General features: G+C 44.6%; 1 protein-coding gene across 3 annotated transcripts in view; it reads right to left on the bottom strand.

The window, feature by feature from the left end:
* Positions 1–4,279: 4,279 nt before the first annotated feature.
* LOC110496587 (insulin-like growth factor 2 mRNA-binding protein 3) overlaps positions 4,280–20,045 on the bottom strand; it is a 35,670-nt gene continuing 19,904 nt past the window's right edge. For 2 of the 3 annotated variants that reach the window (XM_036953345.2, XM_036953343.2), the window contains exons 8-17: positions 13,926–14,048; positions 11,804–11,939; positions 11,322–11,453; positions 11,009–11,077; positions 9,370–9,495; positions 9,225–9,263; positions 8,931–9,005; positions 8,516–8,647; positions 8,215–8,328; positions 4,280–7,467 (exon numbers count right to left, since the gene is read on the bottom strand). In XM_036953345.2, the coding sequence (XP_036809240.1) occupies positions 7,357–7,467; positions 8,215–8,328; positions 8,516–8,647; positions 8,931–9,005; positions 9,225–9,263; positions 9,370–9,495; positions 11,009–11,077; positions 11,322–11,453; positions 11,804–11,939; positions 13,926–14,048 (1,057 nt within the window). In that variant the 3' untranslated portion in view covers positions 4,280–7,356. The remainder of the gene's footprint in view (positions 7,468–8,214; positions 8,329–8,515; positions 8,648–8,930; positions 9,006–9,224; positions 9,264–9,369; positions 9,496–11,008; positions 11,078–11,321; positions 11,454–11,803; positions 11,940–13,925; positions 14,049–20,045) is intronic. The other variant, XM_036953344.2, reaches the window with a different exon arrangement.

Here is a 20,045-nt window from a genome sequence, read left to right as displayed (position 1 = left end):
GTAATTTTGTTCTGGAAAGATTCAAATGAAGATTGTGAACTAACCACTGTTTGTGAATATACTGGTAACATCTGTAGCCTACCGATCTGCATGTGTCTTGGGAGTAGGGGGGGTAACAAGTGATGAAACGAGTAACCGGATTTAAATATAATTTAAAGTTGGATTTTTGACACTACTACACTGTTGCAGTAACTGACCACCGAACACAGTTGCACTGGGGCTAAAGTTAGCTGAAGTTTGTACTGGCTTTAGAGAACCGAACTACAGATTACAGTTCATCATGCTCCATAGACACATGACCAAAAGTATGTGGACATCAAATATGATACAACACTCCAAAGATGGACATGAGGCTGCTGCTCAATCAGTCCAAAATAAACATGCTCCATCCCCCAACGGTGCATACCTTATTCCAGGCATGTGTGGCAGTAGTACGGTGCAGGTGAAGCTCATTATTGTGTGTACTATGTACATACCTTCTTCTAGATTTGTGTGCCTGTAGTATCCTCTGAAGTGAGGTGTGTGACTCGAGTGCACCTGTAGTTTGTGGCGAAGTAACACTCATCGGTGTTGGCGGGGGGCACGGGATCTTGATCGCCACCTCCACCGTCAGCTTCACGTTAACTTCGCCGACCGCGCTGTAGGCATGCGTGGCCACGTTGCTATGGGTGACCAGCTGGTTGCCTTCCTTGGAGTGCCAGATGTAGTCGACAGCATTAGCAGTCTTCAGGTATTCTTCAGGTATTTACCGGGGTCGTGAACAGACACTGAACACCATGTCCTCGCCACGCACAAACACACTTTCCAACAGGTTGGCTGCTTCCTTCTGGGAAATAGTCACTGCCAAAGGGATCTTGTCTGTGAAGAGGTAAGGGTCCGTGGTGATTTTAGCATGTGAACTCTTGGTGGGGCATACTCCCAAAATATTTTTTATGCATGCCAGCAAAGCCACTACACTAAACAATACAGTGGGGCAAAAAAGTATTTAGTCAGTCACCAATTGTGCAAGTTCTCCCACTTAAAAATATGAGAGAGGCCTGTAATTGTAATCATAGGTACACTTCAACTATGACAGACTAAATGAGAAAAAAATCCAGAAAATCACATTGTAGGATTTTTTATGAATTTATTTGCAAATTATGGTGGAAAATAAGTATTTGGTCAATAACAAAAGTTTCTCAATACTTTGTTATATACCCTTTGTTGGCAATGACAGAGGTCAAACGTTTTCTGTAAGTCTTCACAAGGTTTTCACACACTGTTGCTGGTATTTTGGCCCATTCCCCCATGCAGATCTCCTCAAGAGCAGTGATGTTTTGTGGCTGTTGTTGGCAACACGGACTTTCAACTCCCTCCAAAGATTTTCTATGGGGTTGAGATTTGGAGACTGGCTAGGCCACTCCAGGACCTTGAAATGCTTCTTACGAAGCCACTCCTTCGTTGCCCGGTGTTTGGGATCACTGTCATGCTGAAAGACCCAGCCACGTTTCATCTTCAATGCCCTTGCTGATGGAAGGAGGTTTTTACTCAAAATCTCACGATACATGGCCCCATTCATTCTTTCCTTTACACGGAGTGAGATCTTGCGTGGAGCCGCAGATTGAGGGAGATTATCAGTGGTCTTGTATGTCTTCCATTTCCTAATAATTGCTCCCACAGTTGATTTCTTCAAACCAAGCTGCTTACCTATTGCAGATTCAGTCTTCCCAGCCTGGTGCAGGTCTACAATTTTGTTTCTGGTGTCCTTTGACAGCTCTTTGGTCTTGGCCATAGTGGAGTTTGGAGTGTGACTGTTTGAGGTTGTGGACAGGTGTCTTTTATACTGATAACAAGTTCAAACAGGTGCCATTAATACAGGTAACGAGTGGAGGACAGAGGAGCTTCTTAAAGAAGAAGTTACAGGTCTGTGAGAGCCAGAAATCTTGCTTGTTTGTAGGTGACCAAATACTTATTTTCCACCATAATTTGCAAATAAATTCATTAAAAATCCTACTATGTGATTTTCTGGATTTTTTTCTCTCATTTAGTCTGTCATGGTTGAAGTGTACCTATGATGAAAATTACAGGCCTCTCATCTTTTTAAGTGGGAGAACTTGCACAATTGGTGGCTGACTAAATACTTTTTTGCCCCACTGTATATTCATTGCACCGTGGACCGGTGACAAACGGTGCCCACAAACTGTTAGGGCCTACATAAAGCTGTCCCAATTGCAGTTCCAACACCTTACCACTGCTACAGCTAGCTATCAGCGGAGCATTGTCTGGCAGGGAAACAGTTCATTCAGCCTCATTTACTGCCTTTAAAAAAAACAGCTGATGTGGCTGACTAGCTTAAACAAATATGGTTTCTACTGACAATTGAGATGTAGAAACTAATGGCAAAGGGGACGACGAGCGGGTAAGAGGCAATCCGTGATTTCGATTAAGACATCAATGAGCGAGCTCGGATGGACGTAGTAAATATAACTATTTCTTCAGCACTTCTGAAATGTACAGTGAGAGAATTCAGAACATGGGCCGTTCTTACAGTATTCTCCCTGTACACCAAGTCAGAACCGTAGGATAAATGAAGGGGGCATATAAGCAGACAATGAAAGCTCTTACAATATTCAATGACATTTCTCTAAAACAGGCTTTATAGGCTAAATGTGCACCACCAAGTCAGAACAATAGGCTTAGTTATGGGACCAAATTATTAGGGTGAGGCACATGGGCTACTAACAACTTACTACAAAACATACACTTAGTATTACTTTCTTAGCTACAGTAAACATATCTTCCTGTTATATTACGTAATTTATGCAGCAGAATACAAGACATTTTTGGACTCACCTTGTGTTGTTGTGCTCACTTGAACAGGAAGGTGGTGTGGCCATCCTTCATGGGCAAATTTTGTCATCAAACTTTATCAAAGTCTGGCATTCTCTGGATTTATGGTGCTTTCAAGACAACTGGGAACTCAGAAAAAAACAAGATCTAATCGTGATGTCAGTGATCTTCAGGTCGAAGAGTACATTAACTCCTACCCTCCGTATTTTCCACTGGCTGCCCCACCACCACAGAAAGCACTGAGCTAGGCTGAAACGCTTGCATTTTGGAGCTGCCTTACTCCAGAAAAAAAAAAAAATGTATGCCGCTTTATTAACTCAATGATAGTTTATTTTTTTTTACATTGTTTGCAAACTGATGTGATATGTATTAATGGCAAAATAACACGCAAAACAGGCTAACTTATATTTATTTGTTAAACAGGTGGAGCAGAGCCACTGGTAAGGATTAATGAGAAACACTCAGACATGATGCATCCGTTAAGCTTTACATTCTCTTCTGTGTCCCTCTGAGGAAGGACCGGCTGATGTACAAGAGACAAACGGATTGCTTCCCTAACGGCACCCTTTTCGCTACTTACACTTTTAGCGCATTAGTGAGGTCGATGACTGATGTTGGGCGATTAGGCCTGGCTCAGTCAGCATTCCAATTCATCCCAAAGGTGTTAGATTGGATTGAGGTCAGGGCTCTGTGCAGACTAGTCAAGTTCTTCCACTCCGAACTCAACCATTTTTTTGTATGAACCTCGCTTTGTTCACAGGGGCGTTGTCATGCTGCTTACTCCTGGCATCCGCCAAACCCAGATTCGTCCGTCAGCCTGAGACAATGAAATGTGATTCATCACTCCAGAGAAGGCTTTTCTACTGATTCAGTCCAATGGCGGCAAGCTTTACACCCCTCCAGTCTACGCTTTGCATTGCGCATGGGGATCTTAGACTTGTGTGCGGCTGCTAGGCCATGAAAACCCATTTCATGAAGCTCCCGAAGAACAGTTATTGTGCTGATGTTGCTTCCAGAGTCAGTTTGGAACGCTGTAGTGAGTGTTGCAACAGAAGACAGAATTACGGGAGCTTGTGTGGACTACCACGTCGCAGCTGAGCCGTTGTTGCTCCTAGAGGTTTCCACTTTACAATAACAGCTGACCGGGTCAGCTCGAGCAGGGCAGAAGTGTGAAGAACTGACTTGTTGAAAAGGTGGCATCCTATGAAGGTGCCATGTTGGAAGTCACTATGCTCTTCAGTATGAGCTATTCTGCCAAGTTTGGTGTGGCAGAAATAGCCGAATCCACTAATTTAACTTTTGTATATAGTGTTCTTTCAGGCTGAGGAACCAACTAGCATCAAGTTGTAGAATCCTGAACTTCCCCTTTAACAAATGTTAAGTTACATTTTATGGCACCTTACAGATTGAAAAACCATGAGGGAAAAAAAGACGAGTGAAAGACGTGGGAGCCAATTTCATTTTTTTGATTTATTCAGAGGCATTTGACAAGTTGAGCTGTGAGGGGGGTGAAGGGGCAGAAGCATGGTCGCAGGGAGGGGGGCATCATGCTTAAACCAGAACACTTTTCCAAAAACTGACTCCCAAACCCAGTCCCTCTTTCCCACACAAAAAATGATTTTCCACATTACACATCCAGGAAATGCTAACCGAACAAATCGTTATCAAATCAGTAGGCCAATGTAGCATCCGTAAAGACATAAAAAGGTAAGAAAGAAGACTGGCTTAGTATTTATTTTTAGTCTCAAACCAGAAACAAAGGCAGGTCCTTTTTTTAAACATTTGTTTGTTACTTATTGTCCAGTCATTGAATCCAAAAACTTCAAACCGGTGAATTTGACCTTTTTTTCCACGAAAAACCCAGGCAAGAAAGTTCAACACATGGAAGCCACACCATCAAAAAGAAAAGCAAAATCTTGAGGATTTACAATCAATTAAGCTAGAAGAGTGTGTGTGTGTGTAACATATATATATAATATATATACACACACACACTGGCAAAGGAAATATCTGATAACTTTTCCATTATTCATTCAAATTCTAAAGAGTACATGATTTATTTATTTTCATTAATATCTTGGAAATCAGAAAGGGGACAGTGGGAGAATAACCCTAAATCTAACAAATAGAAGTTTGCCTCTAATTCAAAATGTATCTAAAGAGGTAGATAAAAAATAAAACGGGTGGAGAAAGGGAGGAGGAATAATAATCGTCACTTATGCCCCTCGTGGACATCAGCGCGAGGTTGAACCGCGTGAGCACGCACGAGTCCATGCAGAGAAGTGTTCCTGGGGGGACTGAGGTATCGCAGCGAGCGCGTGGGCGCTAGGCGGGGTGAGGGCGCGTGCCACCACAAACCCCCCTCAGCTGAGGTAGACAGCGTTCTACTGTGGAAGCATGGATACACACGAGCACTTTTACCACAATCAAAACATATTTACATTCTGCATGAAATCAAAAAAAAGGAAAAACTTGGGTATTTTGTTATCGGTTTTTTGTAACTATTTTTTTTTATTTTTTACTTATCTTTCCCATCCCAATCAAGGTCAATTTAGTACATTTTCTTGTGTGCATCTTGGATTTTTGTGATGAATAACAATTGAAACTCACTTCAATCAAGATTACAGCTGCTGGTTAAACAAAACTCAACCTTTAGTTAACATAGCTTCTATAGCAAAATAAGCATCCATCAGTGTGACTCCCCTTACTTTCACCATGCAGTGAATGACACTAACGTAGACCAACTGCGGCTACTGGGGCCACCACACATGGCCAAGCTTCCTCTATGAAAAAACCCTAGTCAGGCTGTGGACTGCACTTCAGCCTGTCACAAACCTGGGATGACTTCCAAATGGCACCCTATTTCCCCATGTAGTATACAACTTGGAGCACTATAAGGGAAATGGGGTACCATTTGAGACTAGGATGATGTAATAAAGCAGGTAAGGCCTAAGCAGGTAAAAGAAATACAACAGAACAGACAGTGCTGCTCTAACATGTCCATTTCTATGGCGGCTACAGAGAGAGAGAGAACTCAGTGTTCAGGCCCCTCCATTTGTGTGCTACCCATTGCACTTCCAGGAAGGCAAAAGGAAAAATCATTGTGTGAAAAATGTAACGTACCGTCAACAATAAGAATGTCAGAATCCCAAAACTAAACAGCATTGCTGCAATATGTACGGTTGGCATTATTCAGCATTACTCTAATATATTCGTTGTTTGTAGTTTTCATTAGATGGTGGATACACCTCAGGAAAACTGAGGCAATTTCTTCTCGATACTCCCGTCAGCAGCCAACAGTTTGGTGCCAACTCTGCCCTGGGCTCTATGTACAGAGACTTTATGAACAGGGCCACCGTCGACAGACACCTTGTACACGTTGCCGCCGCCGCCGCCGGAGAGCGATAGAGTTGAAGGCAAGGTCAGTTGGCAGCTGACCAAATTTTAAATTTTCTTAAAAAAATAAAAATGTTCAATAACTATTAGCTTTATAAAGTATACAAAATACCACAAAGCAAAATAAAAAAGAAAGGAACATTTTTTTCATATATATAATTATTTTCTTTTTCTCTTCATCTTCTTGAGGTACTAGAGATCCTGAGGTAGTTCAGTACAATGCATATTAAATTGGTTTTCCTGGCCAACACCATTCAACACGTCCCTTAAGTGTTAATGACAGTGTTATCCTCGCCTCTAAATATATTTTATATATCTATAAAATGCATCCGAATTTATAAAATGCCACTATCAATAGCAGGACAGGGGTGCCCTGTTAGACCACCACCGGGGCCCCTGTCCAATCAAACACCAGAGTATTACCCCGAGCCCCGCCCCTCCATCTAAACCCCTCCCCCTAACCTTTCTCCATCCTACAAGGACTCAGAGCAATGCCTTTTTCTTTCCAAAGAAAACTCAGGAGAGAGTTTCAACCAACTAAACAAACACTTCATCCAGGGCAACAAAAAAAAGTTAAAATAAAAAGGTAAAAACAAAAGTCTAAATTAACAGCCGTCATCAACATGTGAGGTGGTTGAGTGTGTTACCACACCAGGGAGGTGACAGGAGGGAGTTCATTATTATTTCTTCTTTGTGTTTTCTAGTGTACCAAAAAAACAACATTAAAACAAATAAGGAACCAATCAGGACCGAGGTGAGGGTGAGTGACAACGTTGGAACCCTCAAGTACATTCTCACAGAGATGCAGACAGGTGTGGCGATGGGTTGGGGGGGGGGGTGTAAGGTCTCTTATCCACGCTGTGGTGTCGGCCCGGGGGGGGGTTAGTGTTGGTCGAGGAGATCGTCGAGGGGGGGGGGGGGGGGTGTAAGGTCGTCGAGAGTGGGGGTGGGTGTGTAAGGTCGAGGAGGTCGTCGAGAGTGGAGGTGTACAGTTGGGTACCCATGACCCTTATCCCCTGAGATGAGCGCCTTGTCCCTGCCTGTGTTTCCCCTCCGGTCTCTGCTCTGGTCTGTCTGTCTTCGGGGGCGGTTCTGTCACTGGCCCCCCCTGGGCCACCTGGAAGCCCCCCTCTACTTCCGGGAGGGGCGGGGGAGAGGTGGTCCCTCCCCGCGGGGTGAGGGTTTGGGCTGCTGTTGCCGTCTCACCTGGGACAAGATCTCCTGGATCTTCCTCTGGGCCAGCTGGGGAGGGGTAAGAGGGCAGAGATCAGGACATGTCATCTGACAATGACATGCACACATCCATTGCGTCTAAGGTGATGAGTAGAATTAAGAATTCATCAAGCAGCAAGGTTAACAACGGCTGCAACTGAAATACCACCCCATTCCCTTTATTACAGAATGGCACCCTATTACTTATAAATACACAGGGTCCTGGTCAAAAGTAGTGCCCTATATAAGGAATAGGGTGCCCCTTCAGATGCAGCCATTGATTAATGCTACAAAGAAGTGAAGCAGTATGGTGGACAATCCTTACATAGCAAGCAGCCATTGTATACATTTTACACCCCCCATTCACCCTACAGTCCACAACCTTACACTCAGCTTCATTCATACTGTGCCTATAGCATGAACTAGCCTTTTGGCTCACTAATCAGAGCTGACTGGGATGAATATGAACTCATTCTCTCTCCCCGTCAGATAGAAGACACCGCCTTGCCCAGTGGCAGAGGGGGAGGAACATCCCGTAATCATAGCTCCTCCCATCTGATCCCTTCAGAACCACATGAAGTGCAGAGGGGTAGATATGGAATTGGGCAACAGTATTAGTACTGTAGTGAAATTATTCCAGACAGATATTTTAATTAGTTTTACGCTCCGTTATTTAATTTCCTCATGTTTGTTTTTGATCTACTTCATTTGTTATTGTTTTACTGTAAAGTGAGTTGCAATTTAATTGCACTTTAAAGTTTGATTAGTGTAACATACCTGGCTTGCATAGAAGTGTCCAGTGATTTTGACAATGACCTGGTCGTTCTCGTCAGGTGTCTGGTCTCTGGGGACCACCACCTCAGCACTGGTCAGGTTCTGCAACTCATTCACCTGAGGGGGGGAGAGACGGAAGGAAAGCGAGAAACAGTAAGCGAGAGAGCGAGCGAGAAATTAACAAATTAATAAGTATTTTATATTATGGCCAAAGTAATAAGTGGTGTTTTCAATTATTCTGCAGCAGAACTTAGACATTTTGCAATAGCTAATTGATCACACACACAGACCGGCCTCTGCCTACCGTTTTGCCTCCCTTGCCGATGACACGTCCAGCGGCGAAAGAAGGCACCTTGATGTGAGCCTCTAGCTTCACCTCCTCCTTCGGCCCAAAGAAGTTCTCCTCCTTTAGCTTCCCAAAGATACGACCCTGAGCCTGGAACAGGGCAAACATCACACACTGGAGTCAGAGGAAATTACACAACCCTTGATTGAAGCTGCAGAAGCATCTTTATCAAACTGTAAATATATGCTTTATTTGAGGTTATTTACTTGACATCAATCAACATTTCTGCAACTGTACCAGAATTAGCCAGCTAGCTAATTTTCAATTGTATAGACTACTGTGTTTTTGGGAAAAAGGACCACACTTTTCTCTGGTGCGGTGGGCATTGGACAGAAATAGCATGGCTGGAGAGCACAGTCCTGAGGGCTCCTACCTTGAACTGGGCCTCTGGTGGTCCAGCAATGATCACCATCCTCTGCTTGGTGTCCATACCTTCTGGAGGGGCTACCTGACAGGAGGAAAATGACGTGTTAACACATCTGCACACACATTTTACTTGCTCTAATTACTGCCCACTGCGTCACTTCACCCCATCAGGGACGCATCACAACAGCCTGAAGGAGGCGCCACCCAATCCCAATCTGAACCCAATTTGCACTTCTGAGATGATTGATGGTATAAGCAACAAGACAAACTCATCTGAATGTTTGAAACAAAAATAAAATACCTGGTTTGCATCTACGACACTGACTTCATCTGCACTGATCTGAAATGGAGGGGGTGGGGATGGGTGAAGGAGAACAAATAAGACGAGAAGCTACTTTAAGTTATTGAGACGCAGCTCAAACCCTCCTGTGAGTTAAGTCCCTCACCTTGATGGAGGCTCCGGCGTAGCGCGACAGCTGCTTGATGTGTTGACCCTGTTTTCCGATGATCGCTCCGACCGCCAGCGCCGGGATGAACAGATGGACCGTCTCCGACTCCGGCTGCCCCTGGCCCTGTGGAACAGTAGAGGCCACAGGACAGTAATGAGATCCCAGTCAGACCACAACAGAGCAATTCTGACCGCAGGGATACCACAATCAGGCCTGGCAAACCGCGATAGGAGCCCAGATAGTGACCAAGCAACAGATGCAGCGGCACAGGAAGAAGGATCTCACAGTGGCTCGCATCCCAAACGGAACCCTATTCCTTATTTAGTGCACTACTTTTGACTATAGCCCTATAAGCCCTGGTCAAAAGTAGTGCACTATACAGGGATTGGGGTGCCATTTGGGACACAGTCATGGAGACTAGAAGCAGAGCTGATGGGAAGTTTCCTAAGTGCTTTATTAACAAAGTTGTACCTCATATTTACCAGTCAAATCTAGGCCAATTCAAATCCCTTCAGTAGCATAGAGAATCACAATACACTGCATAACCATGAAAGAACTGAACATACAGTAATGAAGAGGTTGAACACAACTAAACAAATCACAACTTCCAATGGAGTGTGTCCCAATTATCTCTCCTTTCTCACCAAGTGAGAACTTGTTCACTTCCTGTTATGAATTAGAAAGAAAAAGACTGATATGGAAATTCCCTCCTGCCCATGACAATACCAATTCAATGCTTTTAAATTTGTGGGAAGTAGTGATCGAGTGCACATTTCAGGAGGAATGACAGATTATTGGGACGCACCCCGGGCATAAGAGAACCACCCCAACTCTAGAAAGATGCACAAATCTGTAGCATCCAGTGCCTAGTTCAGGTAAACACAGCATTCCCAGAGGGTTCTCCATTTCTCTGCAGCAACTGAGCACATCTAACTAATCCACACAGTATATGGATGTACCACTGATAATCCCTTTCAGATGGAAGTGAGTGAATGCTTGGCTCTGCTCAGTCACTCCTCAGCGCTTCCAAAAAGACACTGTAGAACAGACTGTATTGAAGAGAAGCTGTAGCAAACTGTCCGCTCACTTCGCATGGCTGGTGTTAGAGAAAAGTGGGTGAGATCTTTCAGATGAGGGGGCAGGAGGTATTAATATTATACATTTAGTGCACACATGGCTCTGGTTGAAAGTAGTGCACTATATAGGGAATAAGGTGACATGTGGGACAGAGCTGCTGGTTTTAATCTAGAGGATGTCATCAAATCATTACACTTCAGTCATCCAAATCATGGGTCACATTCAGAAGCCTGCAGATGGGAACAAACTTTTTCAAGAGGCAGGTCCAGATTAAACTGTTCAATAGACAGGTGTCCGCTTGAAAACATTTGCGCCCATTTGTAACCTTCTAAACACGCAAAGGTGTTCAATAACTGCTCTTTTGTCAGCTGAAGACTTGAGGGCCCAACTAAACCCAGCAGACACTGGGGCCCCCCTTCCCAGCAGGTTTCAGAGTAATGAACTTAAACGTGTTGTGCCCTCCCTAGAGGTCAAATGTTACTGCGAGCCCTACCTCGTTACCCTATCCGGCAGCGAGCAGCCAGAAGCCGTGCAAAGCACTGTGGGAAGGGAGACTTACAGAGACGGGCTGGCTGCTCCCCGACAGCACAGACGCCCAAAATGGCCCTTCACCCCCGAAGGAGCTGCTCTATAGGAGAGAATAACACGAAACCAAGTCACTGTCGTGCCCCCAAATGGCTTCACTAAGGAGAGAGGAACACAGACAGGGTCACTGAAAGATCCAAAATGGCTTCAGTCGGAGGTTGGTCTGTTTTAGGTTTCTTCTTGCAGAAAGTTCCAGTAAGGAGGGGGCCATCTTTAAGCGTCACCAAGAGGCCCTGTGGAGTAGACCCAGGGAGGTAGGCAAGGTGGGGAAAGGTCCAGACACTCACCCCGAATGAATAGCCACCCTGGGCACCGGGAGGTGGGACGTTGTGTCCCATGGAGGGGCCCATACCTGGAGCACCACCAGGGAACAAACCCAAGGCATTCAGGTTGAGTCCTGGAATCAGGTTAGACTGGAGCTGGGGATAGACAGAGAGAGAGAGAGAGATGGACAGAGGAAGAGACAGAGAGAGAGATGGACAGAGGAAGAGAGATTTACTACCAGACAAAAGGAACTAGAACAAAAACCGATCTCAGGGAAACCGCTCAAATACATTTAAAGGCTGAGGGACGGCACACGCAGGTCCATAGCTAAACATCACGTTTCTATACCTTCACTGTCATTTCAGTGATAAGAAACAAATCTCCCAGGTTGCGTTCCAAACGGCACCCTATATAGTGCACAAAAGTAGAACACTGTAGGGACACTATGGATTCTTTGGTTCCACCAATACAGCGTGCCGTGCCCAGCGTGAGAACAAGGACCTACATTCATAGCGGCCACGTCGTTCTCATACGACTCCCTGACCTTCTTCATGACTTCCTCCTCGGCACGGGAGCAGGCCTCAATAGAACCCTTCACTGTGATGGTCCTCTCAGGGTTGTACAGGGTCAGGTCCTGGAGACTGAAGGAGAAGGACAGCCATTACCACCTTGATCTCTAGTGGATGTGTGTATTGTGATGGGAGACTGACCTTGTGTTCGTTATACCTTAGAGACATGAGGATTTTGTAATTGGTGTGTTAGTGGGATTATTTTAGAGGTGAATTTGACAAGACTAAAATGTACGCGTGTGGCATCCAGTCATTTTGATAACGTGATGACAATGGCTTGTGTGCATCAGTTAAGGGTGTACAACGGCGACCTGTCATTCAGGGCAGGTAGGTCAGTGTCATTGTTTGCAAACTATGTAAAAAAACTAAACAAACAAAGATCCTTGAGTTAATAAATCTGCATACAATCATGGTCTCTTAAGGCAGCTCCAAAATGCCTAGCTTAATGCTTTCTGTGGTGGAGGGGCAGCTGCCGAAAATACAGTGCATTGGATTTGGTAATGTTCCCCCTGGGCGGGGTAGCAGCTCCGACTGGGAAAATACATTTTGAACGATCATTGAACACAGAATTCCAAGTGGGAACTCGGGTCTCGTTCTAGAGGTCTGACTTTCCAACCTGAAGAACACCGAAATCATGATTCAACCCCCCCACACACACAGACTGCTGCGCACTGCACAACGGTGAGTCCAAAAAGTGGTCTTGTATGTTGCCGCATAAATTACGTAATGCCAGGGAGATACTTTCTTAGCTACAGTATACGTAACACTAAGAATGGTGTGTAGTAAGCTGTTAGTAGTCCATGTGTCTCACCCTAAGAATTTGGTCCTCTCCACCTCAGAACTTAGCCAACACGGTTTTGACTTGGTGGTGCACATATAGCCTTGGCCAGTTTTACAGAAATGTCTTAGTTTACAATTGTAAAAGCTTTGTCTACTTACATACCCCCATTATTTATTATTTTCTGAATGTGTACAGGTAGAATATTGTAAGAACACCCCATGTTCTGAATTGTCGCTGTCCATTTCAAAAGGTGCTGAACAAATAGGCATAGGCTTATTGTAGTCCTTAGCTTGCTCAGTGTCATCAAAATTACAACTTGCCTCTTATCCACTCATCGTTCCCTAATGCCATACTTTGTCCATCACAATTGTTATAGGTCTCATTAGTATATCTCATTTATTTGTCAATGTTGGAATTATATATTTCTTTGTGTATTATAAAAAGCTCATGTGCTTTTCTAAACGAGGGGGGAATACTATAATGTTGTTGGGTCTGTAACCATGTTTGCCAGTGAGTTCAGTAATAGACCCATGTAATTCCAGTTGATATTGCTAGGGTTATTTGTTTTGTACAATGCGCTGTCTATAAAAGTGGATCCTTGTGATTGTATTGTCCTTCTGACCACATAGGCCTAATAAAATACTTAAAACAGTAAGCTAGGTAAAGTTAAATTCAGCAAGATGGAGGCCTTATCTGAACGAACACCTGAATTTCTGTCTGTGTCCATCGCAGCTCGTTTGCTTGCACTTGCTTATAGCCTACAAAAGTGTTAATGATAATAATCATAATTTACTGAACAAATGTAATGTTTGTGTATGGTTCAAAAGTCAACTCATGTCAGCATTCGTTATTAAAGGAGAATGCAGTTTTATGGCGTTACATATCTCCAAGGAGTCAGACACCATAATTTAAGCAAGTCTGCCATATCAGCTATGATATAGAGATATATATATATATCATAGCTGATATGGCAGACTTGCTTAAATTATGGTGTCTGACTCCTTGGAGATATGGATATGTGTATATATATATGCAGTAAATGAGGCTGAATGAACTGTTTCGCTGCCAGACAAGGCTCCGCTGATAGCCAGGTGTAGCGGTGGTAAGGATTCCCTCCATGGTGCTGAAAAGAAAGCTCTGCTGTTGGGACAGTTTTATGTAGGCCCTAACAGTTTGTGGGCACCGTGTCATGTTATAGTACATGCTAAACACGCCATTATTATTTCAGTAGTCAGAGAAATTAGAAATTCTGATTCTGGGACGTGTGGTCTTCTTACGGGGAGATGGTGATCTTGGTCTCTGTGTCCACTTCAATTTTTTTTAGGTTACGTCCTTCCTTCCCGATCAGTCGGCCCACAAAGTTGTTGTGAGCCAGAATCTTCAGTGGAATCTCCTCAGTACTGTTGATAGAGAGGAGAGGGAGAGCGAGAGAAAGACAACAGGAGTCAATTGTTCAAGTCGAAGAATAATTAAGTGGAACTGACGTTTTAGCAACATGAAATCTTATTCAAATCTGATCATTTACTTGGTTAACATTCTGACAAGTGAGCAAATCGTCATTTTCACATTTTCATAAATTCATCGAATGTTTGGGAATGACAGAGCAAGGCATTTGTGAAAATTCCATAGCAATAGAGGGAAAGTAGCCCTGCGGTTAGACAATGAATAGACACTGCAGTAAATAAAACCATCCGTCTTGTCCAGGACCGGAGTCTATGTAGACTGGTAGGCCACAGCCAATCGTGACTTTAGATTAGAACACAGTCGCCAAAAACCACAATATCACAAGTCCTCTTACATTTGGGAACTTCAGTCCTATTGATCAAACAATGAAAAGGTAGTCTTTCTCCCTCAGAACAGGTGTTTTTAAAGCTGCCCAAAGAGGACATTTATGGGCAGAGGCAACTCATTCCACTCTGAGGTTCCAGTATACAAGAAAGTACCTTTCCCAGCATTACTCCTGAACCTGTATAAGCACATATCAGCAACACCTGATCTGGTGCTGTGATTGTGTGCATCGCTAACATGGGGAAGTAATCAGATATCTGGGCGCGGAACCATAAATAATTCTGTAAACCAAACCCAGTCTAATCTGGGACACCCTGGCCTCGGGCAGCCAGTTGAGTTCCTGAACGCAGCTGTATCTGGAGCTTCAGCTTAGATAAACCCCCAAACCAGGAAGTACTTGCGTAGTCAAAATGGCATAGAATGAAGGCAGTAGCTAGCCCTCTCATGGAGTCCTTATCAAGCAGCTTGGACCTTGTAGCCAAAAACGTAGTCCTGGCATTAACCTTCCCCGTCCTACTGTAGCTTCCCTGGCAATGCATGCAAATTGTCCCACGGTTTGACAACTGAATGGGAACTTGCTAGCTCTCCCACTTGATCGACCACTGCTAACTCTGGATAAGTCATTCAGGGTCAGCATAGCTACTGTAGATAGCAAAGTGATTCAGATGTCTTACTAGCAACCCAATTGACATCTGCATCCCTTCCTGTAGCCACCGAAAAACAATGAGGGGGGAAAAGTTGGTCACACCCCCACTACGTATTTTTAGCTTGCTAAATAAATAATGAATGCAAAATTGCTGTATAGTGCACTCAATATATATTGTAGTTGAGTAGCCAGCCTACTGTAGTAGCCAGGCTATAATATGCGGCTGTAATATGTAACAGGTTTCTCCTTTGCGGTGTTTTGTTGCAGGTCTAGTTCTTTGCTTATTCATCTTCAAGCTGTAAAAACTGAATCCAGGCAGCAACATTTTAATAGCCTAGCAAGGACTGTGGCATGTATCTGTACACCTTACCTCCACTGCATGCTAGAAACCGGACACACGAAAGCAGCGCAATTGAAGTTGCCGATGCGAGCAAATCAGGCTGTAATTTCATAAAGTATATGACTGTTGACTAACTTATACTCGCTTATGTGTCCTATTGTCCTTTAGTAGTAATTTAAACTCGCATGTGAATCCTAAATCTTTCAAAGTGTCGGCAACCAATGTGAAATTGTTCTGGCTGCATTTTCTGCATGCTACAGTAGTGACCCTTTGGCACAGAACCTCGTCATGGACATTTAGCCTACAACACGTTTAAACATTTGGTCCGGTAGAAGAGTCAGTTAGTGCTCTGGCTGGCTCGTGTGTGTCTGGGAAGAGGGTTGTGTGTGGCAACGCAATGCCCATTGGTGTGCAACAGGTTGGCAGTGCTTGCTGTGACTTGTAGTGCAGTGCAGCGCAATGGTAGCGGGCCAAAATGAATTGCCCAAAATCATTGCCGGTGTTGTGCCGAAGACCCCCCCCCCCGCTGAAATCCTCCACCACCTTCTAATATCCTTCATTTTGTGGCTAGAGTCAAATACTTTGTGGCACACACAGTACTGGTCAACATGAGTTACCAAAATTATTATGAAGTGTGCCAGGCCCTGCAGTCCCAACATAGAACGGGGGGAGGGGGATTTCGTCAGGCAGAAAATGGCCTTGCCGAAATATCTCCCTCTAATTTCCTAGCTAGAGTCAAATACTTTGTAGCACAAAGAGTGAAATACTTTCTATAGAACAAACTTCACACCAGGCAACCAAAATTAATGTGTGTACCATTAAACAGAGGGAGTAAAATGTAGGCAAACAAATATTTCAGAACTAGTCAAATAAGACATGAGATTAATTTTGGCAAAGAGATTTATTTCTAGACTGACACTTGAAACAAATAGCCAAACCGAAAACTGCAGACCTTACACCATGATCAAACCGGCATAAAATGTAATTAAACGCAGCCTAACGTGATCTGAAGCAGTAAAAACATTCTACATTGTAGAGTCGTGCCGGTAAAGAGTCAATGTGCGGGGGCACCGGTTAGTCGAGGTAGTATGTATGTAGAGTTAATTAAAGTGACTATGCATAGATGACAGCAGAGAGTGGCAGTGGTGTGGGGGGGGGGGGGGGGGGGGGGCAGTGTGAATAGTTTTGGGTAGCAATTTGACTAGATGTTCTAGAGTCTTCTGGCTTGGGGGTAGAAGCTGTTTAGAAGCCTCTTGGGACCTAGACTTGGCACTTCGGGACTGCTTGCCGTGTGGTTGCAGAGAAAACAGTCCATAACTAGGATAGCTGGAGTCTAGCAATTTTCAGGGCCTTCCAGATACCGCCTGGTATAGAGGTCCTGGATGGCAGGAAGCTTGGCCCCAGTGATGTACTGGGCCGTACGCACTACCCTCTGTAGTGCCTTGTGGTCAGAGGCCGAGCAGTTGCCATACCAGGCAGTGATGCAACCAATCAGTATGCTCTCGATGTTGCAGCTGTAGAACCTTTTAAGGATCTCAGGACCCATGCCAAATCTTCAGTCTCCTGAGGGGGAATACGTTTTGTCATGCCCGCTTCACCACTGTCTTGGTGTGTTTGGACCACGTTTGTTGGTGATGTGAACACCAAGGAACTTGAAGCTCTCAACCTACTCCACTCCCAGTCGATGAGAATGGGGGTGTGCTCGGTCCTCTTTTTCCTGTAGTCCCCAATCATCTCCTTAGTCTTCATCATGTTGAGGGAGGGGTTGTCAGTGAGCAGGCCTACCACTGCTGTCTCAACTGCAAATGTAATGGTGTTGGAGTCGTGCAGCCATGAGTGACGAGGAAGTACAGGAGGTCCTGCCATCCAGGACCTCTATACCAGGCGGTATCAGGAAGGCCCTGAAAATTGCTAGACTCCAACTATCCTAGTTATGGACTGTTGAGGATCAGCGTGGCGGATGTGTTACCTACTCTTACCACCTGGGTGCGGCCCATCAGGAAGTCCAGGATCCAGTTGCAGAGGGAGGCGTGTAGTCCCAGGACCCTTAGCTTATTGATGAGCTTTGAGGGCACTATGGTGTTGAATGCTGCGCTGTAGTCAATGAATAGCATTCTCACATAGGTGTTCCTTCTGTCCAGGTGGGAAAGGGCAGTGTGGACCGCATCTGTGGATCTGTGGGGGCGGTATGCAAATTGGGGTGGGTCTAGGGTTTTTGGGATGATGGTGTTGATGTGAGCCATGACCAGCCTTTCAAAGCACTTAATGGCTACAGACGTGAGTGCTACGGGTCGGTAGTCATTTAGGCAGGTTACCTTGGTGTTCTTGGGCACTACGGTGGTCTGCTTAAAATAGGTTGGTATTACAGACTCGGACAGGGAGAGGTTGAACATGTCAGTGAACACTTGCTAGTTGGTCAGCACATGCTCGCAGTACACGTCCCTCTGGGCCTTGCGAATGTTGACTTGTTTAAAAGGTCTTCCATTGGCTGCGGAGAGCGTGATCCCAGTCTTCCGGTACGGCTTGTGCTCACATGCATGTTTGTGTTATTTGCCTTGAAGCGAGTATAAGTAGTTTAGCTCGTCCAGTAGGCTCATGTCACTGAGGAGCTCTCAGCTGTGCCTCCCTTTGTTGTCTAATGGTTTGCAGGCCCTGCCACATCCGACGAGCGTCAGAGCCGGTGTAGTACGACTCAATCTTAGTCCAGTATTCATTCACGCTTTGCCTGTTTGATGGTCCGGCGGGCATAGCAGCATTTCTTATAAATTCCCAGGTTAAAGTTCCACACCTTGAAAGCGGCAGCTCTAGCCTTTAGCTCAGCACGGACGCTGCCTGTGATCCATGGTTTCTTGTTGGGGTATGTATGTACGGTCACTGTGGGGACGACGTCATCGATGCACTTATTGATGAAGCCAATGACTGATGTGGTGTACTCAATGCCATTGGAGGAACCCCGGAACATATTCGTCTGTGCTAGCAAAAAAAAAAAAAAAAAGTCCTTTAGCTTAGAATCTGCTTCATCTGACCACTTTTTTTATTGATCTAGTCAGTCAGTGGTGCTTCCTGCTTTAATTTTTGCTTGTAAGCAGGAATGAGGATAGAATTATGGTCAGATTTGCCAAATGGAGGCCAAGGGAGTTATTTTCCCTCTGGTGCATTTACATAAGTATTCAGACCCTTTACTCAGTACATTATTGAAGCACCTTTGGCAGCGATTAGTCTTCTTGGCACACCTGTATTTGGGGAGTTTCTCCCATTCTTCTCTGCAGAGCCTCATGCTCTGTAGGGTTGGATGTGAGCGTTGCTGCACAGCTATTTTCAGGTCTCTCCAGAGATGTTCGATTGGGTTCAAGTCCGGGCTCTGGCTGGGCCACTCAAGAACATTGAGACTTGTCCCGAAGCCACTCCTGCATTGTCTTGGCTGTGTGCTTAGGGTCCTTTCCTGTTGGAAGGTGAACTTATCCCCCAGTCTGAGGTCCTGAGAGCTCTGGAGCAGATTTTCATCAAGGCTCTCTATACTTTGCACTGTTCATCTTTCCCTCGGCCCTGACAAGCCTCACAGTCCCTGCCACTGGAAAAACATCCCCACAGCATGATGCTGCCACCACGTTTCACTGTAGGGATGGTGCCAGGTTTCCTCCAGATGTGACGCTTGGCATTCAGGGCAACGACTTCAATCTTGGTTTCATCAGACCAGCGAGACTCTAAAGGTTCCTTTTGGCAAACTCCTAGAAGGCTGTCGTGTGCCTTTTACTGAAGAGAGGCTTCCGTCTGGCCACACTACCATAAGGGCCTGATTGGTGGAGTGATCCATTTAAGAATGATGAAGGCCACTATGCTCTTGGGGACATTCAAAGCTGCAGACATTTTTTGGTACCCTTTCTCAGATCTGTGCTTCGACACAATCCTGTATCGGAGCTCTACGAACAATTCCTTCGACATCATGGCTTGGTTTTTGCTCTGATGTACACAGGGAACAGTGGGACCTTATGTAGACAGGTGTGCGTCTTTCCAAATCATGTCCAATCAATTGAATTTACCACAGGTGGACTCCAAGTTGTAGAAACATCAGGGATGATCAATGGAAACAGGACGCACCAAAGCTCAATAAGGCTCCATGGATTGACTAGGAATTGAAAGACTATGGTTGAAAGAGAAGGGGCAAAAGGAGTGGCTAATAAGTCTGGCTGCATATCGAGATATGTAACTAACAAAACAAAAATAAGAATATTATGAAGCCAAGATCAATGATATAATGGAAAAAAAACTTGCCTACTTTAAATGAAATGTGCAAAAAGACAAATTCAACTCATTCTTTCATCGAAACAGATGGCTTATTCATTACAACACCATTTGATGTTGCCTATTATTTTAATGATTACTTCATTGGCAAAGTGGGCAAATGTAGGCAGGAAATGCCAACGAACAGTGAGCCATCGTATTCATGCATCAAAAAAAGAATGAAAGAAAATCATTGAAAGTTTGAATTTTGTAAAGTTAGTGTGGGAGAGTTGGAAAAATTATCAATAATAACAAACCTCCTGGCATTGACAACTGAGACAGAAAGCTACTGAGAATGGTAACTGACTATAGCCACTCCGGTCATATCTTTAATCTGAGCCT

This window comes from Oncorhynchus mykiss, chromosome 18, assembly GCF_057628025.1.
Source record: "Oncorhynchus mykiss isolate SJ-2025 chromosome 18, ASM5762802v1, whole genome shotgun sequence".
Lineage (NCBI taxonomy): Eukaryota > Metazoa > Chordata > Actinopteri > Salmoniformes > Salmonidae > Oncorhynchus > Oncorhynchus mykiss.
The sequence above is the reverse complement of the archived record's forward strand: the minus strand, read 5'-3'. Positions and strand labels throughout refer to the sequence as shown.